The sequence below is a fragment of the Desmodus rotundus genome, chromosome 1 (assembly GCF_022682495.2).
Source record: "Desmodus rotundus isolate HL8 chromosome 1, HLdesRot8A.1, whole genome shotgun sequence".
NCBI lineage: Eukaryota > Metazoa > Chordata > Mammalia > Chiroptera > Phyllostomidae > Desmodus > Desmodus rotundus.
In genome coordinates, this window is record NC_071387.1 from 60,524,296 (window position 1) to 60,542,859 (window position 18,564).

General features: G+C 38.3%; 1 protein-coding gene across 7 annotated transcripts in view; it reads right to left on the reverse strand.

Annotated features, from left to right (window-relative positions):
* Positions 1-18,564, reverse strand: part of MPDZ (multiple PDZ domain crumbs cell polarity complex component) — a 162,862-nt gene that overhangs the window by 71,900 nt on the left and 72,398 nt on the right. For 6 of the 7 annotated variants that reach the window (XM_053924502.2, XM_053924496.2, XM_053924492.2 and 3 more), the window contains exons 11-17: positions 17,842-18,025; positions 16,974-17,045; positions 10,553-10,662; positions 8,276-8,422; positions 7,240-7,404; positions 5,563-5,748; positions 4,204-4,413 (exon numbers count right to left, since the gene is read on the reverse strand). In XM_053924502.2, coding sequence (XP_053780477.1) covers positions 4,204-4,413; positions 5,563-5,748; positions 7,240-7,404; positions 8,276-8,422; positions 10,553-10,662; positions 16,974-17,045; positions 17,842-18,025 — 1,074 coding nt within the window. The remainder of the gene's footprint in view (positions 1-4,203; positions 4,414-5,562; positions 5,749-7,239; positions 7,405-8,275; positions 8,423-10,552; positions 10,663-16,973; positions 17,046-17,841; positions 18,026-18,564) is intronic. The other variant, XM_053924490.2, reaches the window with a different exon arrangement.

Genomic DNA, 18,564 nt, shown 5'->3' on the forward strand with positions numbered 1-18,564 from the left:
TTCTGTTCAATTTTTTGTCTGGCAAATATTATGGCTAAATAAGACAACTTTTATGAATTAAAACATAAAAGAATTGCCAAAGAATCAAAATATTAAAAAGAATCAACTTGTGTCATCCCTTACTAGAATGTTATTTTAAGGAATGCAATATACTTGACAAGGAATGTTAGTGAACCCTACAATGAAGTCTCTTAGTTTAGCATGGCCTTTAAAAAGTAAGAAACAAAAAAACCCTATATGCATGCGATCTACTTGAATTGCATCCTGAGCTATATTATATTGTAACCTTGATCACACTAACAGGAAGCCTAACATTCTTGTTCCAACCTCAAATGAAGTAAGCTGGCATACTTAGATAATTGTCACGCCTGTATCATCACCCTGCTTCATCAACACATGCAGAAGTATTTTAGGAAAAAACCGTCTCTCTTCTTTTTTACACAAGTTAATAGTAAACCTCACCTTATATAAAAGATATTTATCACATTAATGCAATGCATATTGAATTTGAAATAGCAAATATTCTCATAAAAGAAATTTATTTTAGAACTAGCTAAGACAGGAAAAAGTCTGTTCCCAAATAACTGGCACAGTTTCTCCTAAGGGCAGGAAAAAACATGTATTGAGTCATGTTTGCCATTTTTCTTTGTCTACCTAAAAGACCAGAACCAAATGTACGGTCAATCTTAATATACAGGGTGGAGCAAAAGTAGGTTTACAGGAGTGGGTATGCAAAACACAAAAGTTTATTCTTATATTATTATTTATTAATTATAATTTTCCATACGAAAGCTGTAAACCTATTTTTCCCCACCCTGTGTATGTAGAGTCCCATAATGACCTATCTTCATTCTTTTTTTGTGTGTGTGTGTGTGTGTGTGGTTTATCATATTTCTTTTTTTATTGTCATTTTTTAAAATATATTTATTGATTATGCTATTACAGTTGTCCCATTTCCCCCCCTTCACTCCATTCCATCCTGCCCACCCCCTCCCTCCCACATTCTCCCCTATAGTTCATGTCCATGGGTCATACTTATAAGTTCTTTGGCTTCTACATTTCCTACACTATTTTTACCCTCCCCCTGTCTATTTTCCACCTATCATCTATGCTACTTATTCTCTGTACCTTTCCCCCCTCTCCCCCTCCCACTCCCCTATTGACAACCCTCCATGTGATCTCCTTCTCTGTGGTTCTGTTCCTGTTCTAGTTGTTTGCCTAGTTTGCTCTTGTTTTTGTTTTACGTGTGGTCATTAATAACTGTGACTTTGCTGTCATTTTTACTGTTCCTATTTTTGATCTTCTTTTTCTTAGGTAACTCACTTTAACATTTCATATAATAAGGGCTTGGTGATGATGAACTTCTTTAACTTGACCTTATCTGAGAAGCACTTTATCTTCCCTTCCATTCTAAATGATAGTTTTGCTGGATACAGTAATCTTGGATGTAGGTCCTTGCGTTTAATCTTGGGTAATGTAATTATGATGTGCCTTGGTGTGTTCCTCCTTGGGTCCAGCTTCTTTGGGACTCTCTGAGCTTCATGGACTTCCCAGAAGTCTATTTCCTTTGCCATATTAGGGAAGTTCTCCTTCATTATTTGTTCAAATAAGTTTTCAATTTTTTGTTCTTCCTCTTCTCCTTCTGGCACCCCTATAATTCGGATGTTGGAATGTTTCAAGATGTCCTGGAGGTTCCTATGCCTCTCCTCATTTTTCCGAGTTCTTGTTTCTTCATTCTTTTCTGGTTGTATGTTTTTTTCTTCCTTCTGGTCCACACCGTTGATTTGAGTCCCAGTTTCCTTCGCATCACTATTGGTTCCCTGTACATTTTCCTTTGTTTCTCTTAGCATAGGCTTCATTTTTTCATCTACTTTTCGAACAGATTCAACCAATTCTGTGAGCATATTGGTAACCAGTGCTTTGAACTGTGCATCCGATAGGTTGGCTATCTCTTCATCACTTAGTTGTATTTTTTCTGGAGCTTTGAAGTGTTCTGTCTTTTGGGCCTTTTTTTTTGTTTGTCTTGGCGCGTCTGTTACTTTAAGGGGCGGAGCCTTAGGTGTTCACCGGGGTGGGGTAATGCTGGTCGCTGCGCTGTGACATTGTAGGTGGGGGAGGGGCCGAGAGGGAGCAATGGCACCCACTTCACTCTCCTCTGGATTTCAATCTTTCACTCCTCTACCCACAATCAAACTGGGCCCCTCTGGTGCTGGTTCCCGAGTGGGTGGGCTTGTGCACCTCTAGGCCCCTGTGGGTCTCTCCAACGACCTCTCCCGTGAGGCTGGGAGTCTCTCCTGCTGCTGCCCCAACCCCCAGGGGTGCTTTCAATCAGAGGTTTGAGGCTTTATTTCCCTGAGCTGGAGCCCTGGGTTGCGCGGTCTGCTCGCTCCCCACCGTTCGTCCGCTTTATCTGTGGACGCATGTGGTGCTGCAGGGTGCTACCCACCACTCCACCTGCCCCGCTCTCCGCCACTCTGAGTCCGGCCCTCTGGGTTTATCTGTGCAAATGTGGGGCCACAGGGTCTGCTAGTGCTAGGACTGCCTGCGCCATTCGTCCCACACTCGGCCAGTCTCAGTCCCGCCAAAGCCACAGGAGTCCTCTCCACCCTGGTGCCCGTCTCCACCCCTCCTACCGGTCTGGATGAATGTTTATTTTGTATTTCCTTGGTGTTGGTCCCCCTTGCCGTTGGATTTCCTGTCAGTTCTGGTTGTGCGAGGAGGCGCAGTGTGTCTACCTATGCCGCCATCTTGGTTCTCCTCCTATCTTCATTCTTATACTCCCCTTTGTATGGGTCTTTTGTTCTGACTTCTTCAATCCTGATTTGATTTCAGGTTAGTTAGATGAACCTATTTTCCTTCTTCCCTTCCTCTCCCTCTTTCAGTTTTCATAAATATATTTTCACAGGTTACCAATTCTTTGTGGAGTAGAAAGTGAAGCACAAAAAATTTAATTAACATTTAAAACACAGGGATCCAGCTCTGGCTGGCATAGCTCAGTGAATTGAACGCAGGCCTGCAAAGCAAAGGGTCTCTAGTTTGGTACGGAGTCAGGGCACATGCCTGTGTTGAGGGCGGAGTCCCCAGTAGGGGGAGTGTGAGAGATAACCACACATTGATGTTTCTCTCCCTGTCTTTCTCCTTCCCTTCCCCTCTTTCTAAAAATAAGTAAATAAAACCTTAAAAAAATACAGGGTTCCAGCATAAGTAACACCTGCTTGAATGTGGTTGGTAGGGTAATAATATGAGTGTAATAATTTAGTTTTAATTTGAACATTTCACCTAAAATGCCTTATGTTATACTTGAGCGCGATATTGTCATGTTACAGAACTACATGCTTGTAATTTTGTAACAAAAGATTTTTTTAATAAAACAGCGGTGTTATCTGTGCCGGACCCTGTATATTGACAAAGTTTACTGTTTGAACAACTCCTTTCACAAAGACAAAAAATTTTTATTACACGTTTATGCAAAAATGTCCATGAGTTTGTGTTTTCTTAAGAGAAGGTATATTTGCCCTTTCACTTAAAAATATATTTATAAGCTAAAATAATTTCACAAAGACAATGTCTCCAATATTTCACTTCAATTCATTCTTGAGTGCTGTGTTGCAATCACTACACTTATGAACATACTGACGTGTAGTCTGTCATTGGCTATTTTTAGTGTTGCAGTAATTAATGACATGAGGGCTGTACCCCCCCAGGGGGAGAGTCACAGCTGATGAACCCGTTTTGGAAAGTTCAATTTCTTGCTTTGCAGTAATTACATTTAAAAAAATGTGTTGAAATCGACAGAATGTGGGACCTGAAGCCACTTTACAGAGAGTCTACTTCGTCCCACCCTAATTAAAGATTCCTAATTAAATTAATAGTTGTTGATGCTATTAATTTCTCTAATACTCCACTTGGTATAGATATTTTACAGCACATTTCTCTGAAAATATTTCATTCTGTATCATCATGACATTATTATCAACTAAAAAAGGTCAAAAGATGTTGTAAATTTATTTCTGAAACTCCTGTTTTATTTCACCATTTAAAAACAATCAAAATTAAATCTTTACTTTCTTGGAGCCGTAACCATGGTAATAAAAAGTACCAAAACGTCATGATTCAGTCATAAGAACATATGAGCCTAAAGTAAGCCCACAAGCTATTTTGTCTGCAAATATAAAAAGGAATCAGGAACAACCAAATTCTTACTGGTAAAGGCTTGGCAACTCCCATTTTCACAATTCCTGATGGTGCACCCTTCAGTGCCTGCACAGCCTCTTCAAGACTGCTGCTTTCCAGGTTAACATCATTGACAAACATGAGCCGGTCTCCAGGAAGAAGTCGCCCATCCTTTTCAGCAACACCACCAGGCACCAGAGAGCGAATTACGATCACAGTGCTTGCTGGGTCAATGGGATCCTGAGAGAATGGAAAAGGAAAGAGAAGGCAGCCGTATTTTACACCAGAAAATATTTTTACAGGTTGCGCCCCCTTCCTCGAACTGTAGTGGATGAGTAACTATTTCAGGTGTCTTTAAAAGAAATTTCATTAATACTTCTAATGAATTATCTGAGCTAAGGGTTTCCTCAGTTTCAGAGTTCAGGAAGAGTTCACCTTAAACTCGGAACCCTCACTTGTCATCACTCCTGTGTCAGCCTTTCAAACCGTACATATAACTTTCAAAGAATTTTAACTTTTGATAAATTGTCAAATTTTGTAACTGTCATCTGAGGCTATAGATGTCAGCTATATGAATTACTAAAATGAGCATTTGGTAAATAGGATATAACTGTTCTGGAACATCAGTAGATGTGAGTAAACTGAACACGGCAGGGTACGCCTTTTGAAATAAGGAAATATAAACGGAGGCTGTATAGAGTTTGGTGATGCACTGTAACATGTACAGAAGCCTGAATATTAGCACAAGGCTCCAGAATCAGGCCCTGTGAACAACAGAACCCCCGGGAGACATCGGAGACGGCGTCTGGCTCAGTACTAATTAATGAGGAGCAACAGCTGTGTCCATCAGACTGTCCGAAGCATCTCCTCAGCTACTCACAGCACGGAACACAACGAGACGTGAGGATGCAGGTTTCATGAGAACAATCTAAGTCTAATCATAAACTTAGTCAAATAATAGAATTGCCAGAATGTATAATATATCCAATTATAAATCTGTTATTCACTTCAGGTAAAAGCAGTAAGTATGTGATACTTCCTGTCTCATCATTAAAATATGAACCGTCAATTAAGTGCATGGAATTACAAATAGTTTGAACATATCCCAAATGTCAAAAAATATTTCTACAATATTCTGAAAATGTACTCTGTATGTTCTTCAAATCAGCAAGAGCTGAAATGTAAAAGAACTCAATGAATGCACCGTTAAAAAGAAATCCTTTATGATAACCAATGAATCCTATAAATTACTATTTTGAAAGATTTACTAGAAACAAGAAAATGTCTTTGATGACTGAAATATTATCTCCTTTTTCTCTACTACTAACAATATATCATTAGTATATATTATCTTTATTAAAATTTTTGTTAAAAGTAGGATGTATTTACCTGATAATCTAAAATGCTAAAACCAAGTCCTCTGCTCCCTTTCTCCAGCTCGATGTGCTGAACGTCAGCCTCCCACATGGCCAAAGGTCCCTGAACCTTCTGTGCATTCTGACCCACATCAGTCGTCTCCAGCACAGGATCCTCTGTCTCCGAAGACCCGATGAACTCGCCTAGATCTATATGAGGCTGGTAACAGACCGGACAGCTCTTATTTCAGAGACACTAGATTAGCAGATACACGTAACACTACAAGAAAAAGGGAGATTCTCAGCCTCTTTCCAGAACAAAATACTCTCAAATAAGAGTAGCAACAGCTTATCAGGAAACCTATAGGGATTAAGGTCAGAATTACTGAAAGCTATTAGACTAGAAGTAATACCTAACTTGTAACAGGCATTAAAAATGTATGATTCAAAGACCTTATATAAAAATATACAGTGGTTATATCTCAGCAACATGACTGTGGGTGATTTTCACTTTTTTCATCAGTGTCTGCAATCAGAAGAAAAAGATAAAGCTATTCTGATATTAAAAAATAATTCTTGCCCTGGCTGGTGTGGCTCAGTGGATTGAGCACGGGTGTACAAACCAAAGGGTCTCCAGTTGGATTCCCAGTCAAGGGCACATGCCTGGGTTTCGGGCCATGTCACCAGTAGGGGGCATGCGAGAGGCAACTACACATTGATGTTTCTCCCCTTCTCTTTCTCCCTCCCTTCCCCCTCTCTAAAAATAAATTTTAAAAATTTTTAAATAAAATAAAATTCTTATGATAACAATTCAAGAAGAAATGGCTATATATAAAAGCCCTGTACTTTAATGCAAACAAGGATTCTAAGCTTCTGTGTCTTGTGCACAAGATTATTTCATTAATGAGTTAATGTGCACAGTGGCAAGACAAGTTCTGCAGTTAGATGGGCCTGGGCTTGAGGACTCTCTCTAGATTTCTTATCTTAACTTTAGGTATCTACTGTTAGTCTTCAGAAAAGCCAATTAGATCCTTTTCTTGACATTTTGACCTGAATGGAAAAGAATAAGCAAACAGGAAAATGGGAATTTCTGGATGTCACAGAGTGTTATCTGATATGTAGCATTAGCAGCTCCAATTTTTCATATTTTACAAGTATCAATAGTGTGCAAATAAGACAGACACATGCAGAGATGATGTGTCCACCCATATTTAGTCACTCACCAAGCAGTAACTGTGTGTCAGGCCTTGAGCTCAGTAGGTTACATAGAAGTAATTCTACTACATACATACTATATACTCACTATTTACATACTTCAATTTTCTCTTCTATAAATGAAGACAATATGAGTATTGATTCCATAGGAATATTGGATAAATTATATAAGCCTGTAGTGGGCAATAACATCTAATATGACTACATTACCTTATTTAACCTACAGAGTAATGCTCCAACACAAGCAACATTACTTACATTGTACAGAGGAAAAAACTGAGATTCAGAAAAATGAAGTCAATTGCCCAAGGTCACAGAACTGGTAAGTGCCAAGCCTGATTCAAACCCAGGTCTGTCTGACTCCAAGGTCTATCTTATAAGCCATGGGCAATGTTAGGAAATCAAACACCAAATAAAAGAGAATTAAAAAATATCAAACGCCATTTAGCCTTTCCATTATATATTCAGATGAGTCTCATATCCGCACTTCCAATACCTTTTCTGTTATTTCGATGTCACATAAGTCCAGGCCATCCAATTCTGACTGGGTGACAGGTGGCACGGTTCGACGACAGCACACCATGGTTACTTCTATAGGCAATTCTTTTAAAATATTTACCACATCTTGGTGATTTTCCCCAAGCAAAGTTATGCCATTCACCTGTGGAAAAAGATAAGTTGTCCAAGAAATAACATTTCATAACATCAACATTCTTTTAAAAATAATTTTTCACTAAATAAATATAAATTTTACTATAGCCATAGCTCTGCTGTGTTCAGAACTACAGTTAGACTTGGAATAATACTATCAAAAACTATGCAAATACTATGCAAGTAGAGTCTTATTGGAACTGGACCTTCTAAGGCACTCTTCAATAAATCACTAGCTTCCATCCTATGTAATCTGCAGTGTAGCAGTCTGGAAAAGAAGAGTTAATAAAAACTTTCCCAAAAGATGAAAGGAAAAAGAAATTATTTTAAAAACTGACATTTTACATTATTATTAAGTGAAAAAAATCAAAATGGAAAATGGTGCATAGTGTGTGCTAGCACATTTTTTTTAAGTGGGGCAAAAGAATACACAGAAACTTTCTTGCTTATGCATTAAAAGTATCCAGAAGGTTGCTCAGAAAAAATGTAACAGTAGTTACCTATTGAAGGGTGATGGGAACTGAGTGAATTGGACAGGAAAGAGGCTTTTTACTATAAAGCTTTGCATTCTTTGTGATTCTGAAATATGTAAATGAATATTCTAAAAGTTGACAATATATTTTTAAAAAATTAAAGAATTTTTGTCATTTTCTGGACCCAAAACAGAAAAAATAAACTCAGCATGAAACTAGGTCTGAAAATCAATGCAAACATGGATTTGAATTTTCTGCTTTGGGTGGAATTTTATTTGTAGATCTCTCTTAAGTACCCTTTAGAGAGGAAATTTATAATAAGAACTTGCTTATTCACCACATGAAGCCTCCTACAGCCTTTTAAGAACCTTAGCTGGGGCAGGAGAGGACAATGCCACAGCTCCTTACTTCCAACAGCTCATCTCCACTGAAAAGCTTCCCACTGTGTCCGACAGGACCTTCTGGTAGAACAGACCGGATAAAATGGTGTCCCACTGTTGCTTCCAGACTTATCCCCAACCCGCTGTTCTCACTGAACTTGCTCACATGGGCCACCTGAAAGAAGAAAAGTCATCACAATTCTAATATTCTTTCATTTTTTAAATTCTCATGTATGCATTTTATGTCACTCAAACTTTCTCAACAAAAGCTTCATAAACCTTATTGTAAAGCTGCAAGACTCTGGAGCTTTGCCTTTTTCAGAGTACTAATATCTATCAGTTTCATGAACCAACAGAAACCAAAATGAAGAAGCAAGAAGCAAAAATCCAAGAAAATGTGCCATGTCTACAGATAACAACAGTCTAGAAAAATGCACTCTTTGCATTACCATGTGCCAGGGACTATGCCAATCTCCTTGCACAGTTTACCTCATTTACTTCTCACAGATTCAATTTCTACCCTTGTTTCCAGGTTAGGAAATTGAGGTTCAGAGAGGTTAACTTAACCACTCAGTGAACAGCTAGCAAAGAGCTATGAACCTAAGCAGTCTGAACCTAGAGCCCACAGCCCTCACTTACACTGCCTTGAGGGACAAAGCAAATAAAAGCTTAAAACAGGAGAATGACCTTCCTATTTCCTAAGTTATACAAAATAATGAAGAATGTTAGGAAATCACCCATTTTCATAAAGACTCCACTCATTATAACATTAAAATTGGAAGTATACTAAAGAAGATCTATTCCATCCCCTGTATTTTACAGTTAAGGAAACTGAGGATAGAGAGCCTGAGAAAAAGGCTGCTTAATTACAAGAGATCTCTTTCACAGCTTGGTGGTACTACGTGCAGGGCTATTACCAGGAACTACCTCATCTGACTTTGAAATGGAACTCTGGATGAAGCCCTTCTCACTCCTAAAAACCTGTAGTAGACATCGCTTCTCTGAGCAGCCCTCCAGGTGCCCATGTAATGTCCGTCGACCCTCCTCTCCACAATACCACTGCTTCCATGATTAGGTGTGTGCTGTCAACTACAGAGACAACAATTTAAAGTCAGATCTATGTCTAACTTACTTTTGTCGAGGGCCAATAGATAGTTTAGTTCTTTCGTACAGCTAACTCGTGCCCTTGACAGACATGCAATACTGCCAGTGCCACCAGGAGACAACACGCACGAGGCGCAGGAGAAGTTCCCAGGCTCTGATGGTTGTAATGAAGTGGCAGGTCAAAGGGTTCCGTTCACTAATCAACTACCACCCAAAGTGCAGTCTCAGTTATGTGCCAGCCTCCCCCACAGGAGGAGTTCCTCAACTTTCTTTGCATCTTACGTTAACCACACTTAAGATGGACCTTCCTGTATTTTTCCTTGACTTGATTTAAAATGGTAGTAACAGCTGTACTTATTTCTTAATTGTCTGCTAACTATCTGGAGTGTTTAAAAAAAAGATCGTTGTCATGAGGATTAAATGAAACAAGGAGAACACCGCTCGGCACAAAGCACTCAATAAAGGCTGTTATGAATATTATATGAATCTATTTTCTTTTATCTCTTCTAATCTGGAGTTACTTAAACACTATAAGCAGTAAGAGAAATTCTACCTAATCTAGTGCTACAATTTTTCCTTTTGAAATCCCTGAAATTTGCTGTATTCCTAAAGATTGATAATTTGTGTCCCCTTTGTCAAATCTTTTTAGGAAGCCGATAACAACTTCTGTAATAGTTATGCAAACTATATTAATAAACATAAAACACTCAACATGGCATAAGTTTTGTGAAAAAAAAAGCTTGTAGAAATAAACCGCTCAAGGAAAGTAAATTCATGAGTGTGACAGAGAGTAGGAAAAAGTCTTTTTACAATTTTATATACAGGTCATAATTTATTTTTCTTTAATCTTTAAATAACTGCTATTATCTTTTATGATTCTTTCTATAAATCCCAAGCTTAAGAATCAGGATAAAAGCCTCCCTGCATCTATGTAAGATATACTACAGCCAGAAATATTAAAACATTGATAAATGATGAATTCTAAAACTTCATCCCATTCATTTTAGTTCCTTGGTTACTATCCAACTTTCTGCCACCTGAATTTTTTAATACCTGAATCAGCACATTTAGCCCTCCAAAAAAAGCCCGATACAATTGCTACTTTTCAAGACTCTTTTTGATTATCATTTTTATTGCTCTCATGAACTTCCTGCTAAATACAGTTCTAAGTAAGGAAGTTAGGGAGGGTAAGGTAACATACCACAACTTCATAATTAATTCCCATAATCCTCTGCCACTTTGCCAGCAGGGCAGCTTCCTGTTGTTGTGCATCTTCTGCTTCTTCTATCTCAGCTAACAGTAATGGGCACCCTGAAATCGTCAAAACAATTAAGTTAGTGACAGACTACAAAAATTATCTTCATTTTAACATTCGTTTTTTAAATTTTAACATTCTGTACCAGAGATCAGAACCTGTCTATTATACAAAGTCTAACTCAGCATCCAATATATGAGTTACTCTATTTCTCTGCATATTTTAATAATTTAACTTAGAACCCTATCATCTTCATGTTCCAACACTATTCTCTTTTAAGGGCCATTTTTAAACCTTGACTATATTTCTATTGAAGTATCCATTTATAATCTAACATTTATTTAAAAGAATGAGGGCCCCGGATGAATCCAGGTTTCACTGGGTGGTCCTTTGGTGATGCCAGTAAAAAACATGCTGCCTTTTATGTTGGTTTACCTATTTCATTTTTATTTGGTTCTACAGAGTAAAGAAGGACCATGCTACACCTTAGCAAAAACAGGCAAACAAAAGAAATTAACAAATAAGATATGCAACTCCATGTACAATGAACAAATAAAATAAGAAAAAATGAAAAACTGAGAATGCACATTAAAAATAAAAGCCCATAATCAGACTACACTAATTGGAAAAAGAAAAATAAAAAATTTTTGAAAGAAAATCACTAAACAAAATTAACTTAAAATATTTAGCTAAAATAAGAAACTGGTTAAAAAGAATTTCCAAGTCATATTCAGAGTTCCATATTTCATCATATTTCTTATTCATAAAGGCTATTTTTTTGCCCTCACCTGAGGACATTTGTTTTTAAAGATTTTATTTAGTTTTAGAGAGAGGGGAATGGAGGGAGAAAGAGAAGAAGAGAAACCCTGATGTATGAGAGGAACATCAATCAGTTGCCCCCTGCATGCAGACCTGGCCTGTAACACAGCCATGTGCCCTGATGGGTAACTGAGCCTGAAAGCTTTTGGTTTGTGGTGTGATGTTCAACACACTAAACCATACCGGTGGGGTCATAAAGGCTGTCTTTTAAAAAATCTCCACAAAGCATACTCTAAATTAAATTTTTAATATCCCTTTTATTTATTTATTTATTTGTTTATTTTTAATTAAACATTTTTTATTGTTGTTTAATTACAGTTGTCTGTTAATATCCCTTTTAGTATTCAAATTTCAAATTTAAAGAGTGTTCCAAAATGCAGATTTTTTATTAACTGCCTCCTCTATAATGGAATTAATGAGCTTTCACTCTAGGCCTGTTTTGCAAATTTGTTATGCCTTAAATTAATAAAATGATCTGGTTTCTCCTTGAGAAACTGAAAACATAAAATATATATGTATATAGATTTTAATTTGGAGAGTAGCCCATCCAAATGAGTATTTTCTTTTCAAAATTAAATTCAGTCCAGAGAAGGATAACTACGATGCAGGGGTGAACAAAGGTTACACGGACCCTTTGAACCTGATAAGGGTTAGAAAGAGGAGGGTCAGCTAGAGTCCTACCCCCTCCCAAACCCCCTTTTTCTGATTCTGCTGTCCTTACAAAGGTGGGCAGTAATTCAAGCAGGGTGGGATTCTGAATGCAAAAAGTGGGGAACCTGTATGCTGCTGATAAAAAATCTGAGATGTGTCGCCATACAATCACAACCTACAGTTAACAACTCTCCATTCTCCCCCTCTCCCAACTGCCCCAAGACAAGAGGTAGGCATATTTTAAAAATCCTAAAGCGCAGTCTTCTGATCTTACTGAGGAGTCAAATGACTCCTCAAATCTTGAGAAAGAAGAACAAAGCAGGAGGGATCCCCATACCTGACACCAAACTGTATTACAAGGACACTGTAATCAAAACAGTCTGGTACTGGCATAAGAACAGACACATAGATCAATGGAACAGAACAGAGAGCCCAGAAATAAACCCAAGTCTCTATGGTCAATTAGTATTCGATGGCAAAGGGGGAAGAAGCATTAAATGGAGTAAAAATAGCCTCTTCAACAAATGGTGATGGGACATCTGGACAGCTACATGCAAAAAAATGAAGCTCGCCCACCAACTTATATTGTACACAAAAATAAACTCAAGATGGATAGAAGACCTCAATATAAGTCATGATACCATAAAAGTCCTAGAGGAAAACATAGGCAGGAAAATCTCAGCTATTCCATGCAGCAATACTTTCACTGGTATGTCCCCTAGAGCAAGGGATATAAAGGAAAGAATAAACAAATGGGACTTCATCAAAATAAAAAGCTTCTGCATGGCTAAAGAAAACATCAGCAAAATAAAAAGGGAACCAACCACATGGGAAAAGATATTTGCCACTGATATCTCGGACAAAGGTTTGATCTCCAAAATATATAAAGAACTCACACAACTCCACTCCAGGAAGACAAAAAATCTAATTAAAAAATGGGCAAAGGACCTGAACAGACACTTCTCCAAGAAGGAAATACAGAGAGCTCACAGACATATGGAAGGATGCTCAGTATCACCAGCCATTAGAGAGATGCAGATTAAAACCACAATGAAATACCACCTCATACCAGTCAGAATAGCTATCATAAACAAATCAACAAGTGCTGGTGAGGTTGTGGAAAAAAGGGAACCCTAATACATTGTTGTTGGGAAAGCAGACTGCTGTAGCCACTGTGGAAAACAGTATGGAATTTCCTCAAAAAACTAAAAGCAGAACTGCCTTTTGACCTGGCAATGCCCCTGCTGGGATTATACCCTAAGAATCCTAAAACACCAATTCAAAAGAACCTATGCACCCAATGTTCATAGAAGCACAGTTTACAATAGCCAAGGATGAAAGCAACCAAGGTGCCCATCAATAAATAAGGGGATCAAAAAACTGGCACATTTACACAATGGAATACTACACAGCAGAAAAAAAGGAGGAGCTCCTAACCTTCGAGACAGCATGGATGAATCTGGAGAGCATTAGGCTAAGTGAAGTAAGCCAGGAGGTGAAAGACAAATATCATATGGTCTCACCTATAAGTGGAACCTAATCAACAAAACAAACAAGCAAGCAAAATACAACCAGAGACATTGAAATAAAGAACAAACTGACAGTAATCAGAGGGGAGTTGGGGATAGGGATAACAGGGAAAAGAAGGGAAAGGGTTGTCAAAGAACATGTATAAGGACCCATGAACAAAACCAAAGGTGGGGATGATTGAGAGAGGGAGGTGGGGGTGGGTGGGGCAGGGGAAAGTGGTGGCAGGAAAATGGAAACAACTGTGCTTGAACAATAAAAGATTTACTAAATATTTTTTTAAAAAGTAATTTGGGACCCTTGATTCTGAGTCTGAAGCCTCTCCTGTCTATCCTTCTATACATATATGCATATTCTCTAAAGCAAAGTAGATGGTCTGAGCCTCCACAACAATCCCTCATACCCATCCGCACTTACTATCTTAAGCTTTGTGCTTTGAAACACTGTTATCTTTTCCCCTTACTCCTGACAATTAATTCACTTCAGCTTAAATAATCTCTTTACCTAATAGTGTAAAAATGGTAGAACGTTATCAACACCTTGAATCTTACACATTTCACTCCCAGGATATATTTGCAAACAAAAATACTGCTTTAAAATAAAAAATTTAAGTAAAAAGCAAAGAATTTAATAATGAAGTAGTAGATATTTTAAAGAACTACAATGTTTCAATAAAATTATTTCATGAATCGACTTCCAGCCAAGATGGGGCATAGCTGGGTATGCTTTATTTTCTCGCACAACCAAAAGGACAACAACAAATTTAAATACAATAAACAACCAGAACTGCCAGAAAATCGAACTGTCTAGAAGTCTGACAACCAAGGAGTTAAAGAAAAAACATTCATCCAGATTGGTAGGAGGGGAGGAAATGGGCAGCCAGGACAGAGAGGACATGCCACAAGGTGGTACACCGAGCTGGTCAAGGCGGCAGTTGGCAGACTGGGTACTCCTACATTTGCATGCAGATAAGCCGGGAGGAACAATTGGGAAGTGAGACATACCAGGCAACCCAGGGTTCCAGTTTGGGAAACTAAAGCCTCAAAAAACCTCTGGCTGTAAAAATCTGTGGGGGTTGCGGCAATGGGAGAAACTCCCAGTCTCACAAGAGAGTCCATTGGAGAGACCCGCGGGGTCCTAGAATGTACACAAGCCCACCCACCCAGCAATCAGCACCAGAAAGGCCTAATTTGCTTGTGGGTAGCGGGGACAGTGACTCAAAGCAGGGCAAGACCTGAGCACTGTTCCCTCTCTGACCCCTCCCCCACATATAGCGCCACAATGCAGTGAAGTGGGTTGCTCCACTCTGGTGAATACCTAAGAAAGACTCTGCCCCTTATGACATAGTAACAGGTGTGCTGAGACAAAGAAATATGGCCCAAATGAAAGAACAAATCAAAGCTCCAGAAAAAATACAACTAAGTGATGAAGAGATAGCCAACTTATCAAATGCACAGTTCAAAACACTGGTAATCAGGATGCTCACGGAAATGGTTGAGTATAGTCACAAAAATACAGGAAGAAGTGAAGGCTATACAAAGAGAAATAAAGAAAAATATATAGGGAACCAACAGTGAAAGGAAGGAAACCAGGACTCAAATCAACAATTTGGAACAGAAGGAAGATAGAAACATTCAACCAGAACAGAATAAAGAAACAAGAATTCAAAAAAATGAGGTGGCTTAGGAATCTCTGGAAAAACTTTAAATGTTCCAAAAACTGAATCATAGGGGTGCCAGGAGAAGAAAATCAGCAAGAAATTGAAAACTTACTTCAAAAAATAATGAAGGAGAACTTCACCAATCTGGCAAAGGAAACAGACTTCCAGGAAGTCACAAAGAAATTGGACCCAAGGAGGAATACACCAAGATACATCATAATTAAATTACCCAAGATTAAAGATAAGGAGAGAATCTTAAAAACAGCAAGAGAAAAGGAGACAGTTACCTACAAAGGAGTTCCCATAAGACCATCAGCTGATTTCCCAAAAGAAACCTTGCAGGCAAGAAGGGACTGGAAAGAAGTATTCAAAGTCATGAAAGGCAAGGACCTACATTCAAGATTACTGTATCCAGCAAAGCTATCATTTAGAATGGAAGAGCAGATAAAATGCTTCCTAGATAAGGTCAAGTTAAAGGAGTTCATCATCACCAAGCCCTTATTATATGAAATGTTAAAGGGACTTATCTAAGAAAAAGAAGATCAAAACTATGAACAGTGAAATGACAATAAACTCACAACTATCAACAACTGAACTTAAAGAAGAAAAACAAAAAACGAACTCAGCAAACAACTAGAACAGGAACAGAACCACAGAAATGGAGATCACCTGGAGGGTTATCAGCAAGGAAGTAGAGGGGGGAGAATAAGGGAAAAGGTACAGGGAATAAGAAGCTTAATTGGTAGGTACAAAATAGACGGGGAGGAGTTAAGAGTAGTACAGGAAATGGAAAAGCCAAAGAACTTATATGTACAACCCATGGACATGAACTAAGAGGGGGAAAGCTGGTGAGAGAGGAGGTGCAGGGCAGAGGAGCATAAAGGGAAAAAAACAATGGGACAATTTTAATAGCAAAATCAATAAGATATATTTAAAAATAATAAAAAATAAAGTGATTATCCACAGAAAAAAATAAAATTATTTCATGAAGGGCAGGATTCAAATGAAGGGATCTCAGCCTTGGATTTTGTTCAGTGGATTTAAATTACCAAAGCACCTAAAGCAATCTGACAGGTAAGGAAAGCACGCAGCATCCAGTCTAAAAAGGTGACAGCATTCTGGTGTAACTACATATTAAAGCAATGCTGCTCCAAAAAATGTTCAAACAGCTTGACAGACTCTAGGTTTACAGTGAAAGAAATCTCAGAAAGTTTTAATTTCTCTCCAAATTCCTTTCCAAACCAACCTCGCAATGTTAAAGTTTAGAACTTTTAAAAACTGAGAGGGAAACCCTCCCCAAATTGGACAGTTTCATTCCTATTAGCTTATGCTTTAAGATTCCCTTGTGTTTATTTTAGAAATGCTGTATAATTTTCTATTCACTTTGCTCAGGAAGCACACACATGCTGGCGGTGCAAACCTAAGGGGACTGAAGTGAAATCGTGTATGTAACTGACTGTTTTCTAAAGGGTCCTGGTTAAAAAATATAAGAGAGATAGACTCAGCAAGAAAGTAGGCCAGTTCTAAGTGAACTATTCTAATCTGCTGCAGCGACTGATCAGACCTATAAATAAGGATGTACAGGTACATCTTTTTTGAATTTTTTTTTGGTAATTTACAATAGGTCCATAGAGGCTTAATCACAGTTTTAAAAATAATTTCTGTATAAAAGTATATAAAGTACAGTATAACCTGGCTCCAGGTGTTTACCTTCTTCTTCAATTGGTAATATGCTGGTGTTTCTCCTCAAACATAAAGAATGTTCATCTTTTCCATAATTTTCTTAAATAAAAGAATATTTTAGTGGTTATATTTATAATATAATCAAGCATCTGAATTTTTCAAACCCTACTGTATATATCTGAACCCCTACATAAGGAATTGTTTTTTATAGGTAAACTCTTCGATAACCACATATTCTTAGAGGAAAGTTCTCCTGTTAATGGGACAAAGAAGTAATGAATTTCTCCTGTGATCTGCCTCCCTGCACCCTAGTACTGTACTAAGTAGTTCATGGCATAAATACCAGAATGGTTAACAGTGTGAGAAATGAAGCAGCACTTTCAAACCAACAGCCTGACTTCTGCCAACAAACCCTTACCCTAGTGAGTTGCATAGGGATTTCAGTAACTTCCAGAGATACTCAGGTATAAGCAGGTTATGAATGACATTACTAAGTGGGAAATTAAAGTTGATTCCTTCAAGGAAAGGCTGAGGAGTCAGGAGCACCGTGGGGCTCGCATGCACGACCCAGGCAGCTTCCCCCAATGAGAAAACGTGATGATGACAGTCAACGGTCAGGCAGGGAAAGCCGGGTAAACCACTGCGCAGGTTTCCAACGCAGAAATGGTGCCTGGACAAACAGCACAGGAAGCAGTCTGCTTTATTCAGGAGCCCATTCTATACCTAATGAACACATCGTTGCCCCAGTTAATTCCAACTGCATTACATTTCCTTTTTACTGGGTTCACACTAAATAGTGAGAGCTAAAAACTATTTTTAAATCATTTCAGAATTAGAAAAGAATTGAAATGATGTAAGGGCATCACTGGCAACCAGAATAACTTGGCATCATCACCTTTGCGTATGCTGGCATTAACAGGAGACAAAACGGCGTCTTTGGTGCCATCCGCCCTGGACGCGAGCTCGGCCTCCTGCTTCGCTCCTCTCCTCATTAGTGTCAGGTGCACAGTGTGTCCTGTATGCCGCAACACCTCCACTGCTTGTTGATTGGTAAAACCCTGAAGGTTTGTGCCATCCACCTGATAAGAACAAGACAAGTTAAAGAATAAATGGATATTACCATTTATTATCAATTCACGAAATATGTATTTAGTGCTTGTTAATGTAAAGAGAATGCGGAGTGAGTATCCCCCTAACTGGGGGATAGGCTACCACCTGTCTGGAGACCAGTACTAGCTCACATTCACTAGAATCACTCAGGAGGGTTTTGTTTATTTTGTTTAATACTGATTTATCAGGCCTCACTTCTAGAAATTATGAGCCAACAGTTCTAGGGGGAGCCCAGTCTTCTTATACCTCTTAAAATATTTTCACATTCCTCAGGTGATGCTGATGCACAATCGACTTTGGAAATCAGTATTATGCAGGACATAAAAGTTCAGGAGACAGTGATAAAAGTGGTCAATGGAAGTGCTAATATTTTCTAAAATCATACACACACACACACACACACTTAAAAAAAAAATGACATCCAAACCTCATTCCTGTTCATTTCTTTGCCTCTTCAAAAAAAAAAATGTATGAGGTTTTCCCTTTTTCTAATTCACAAATGACAAAA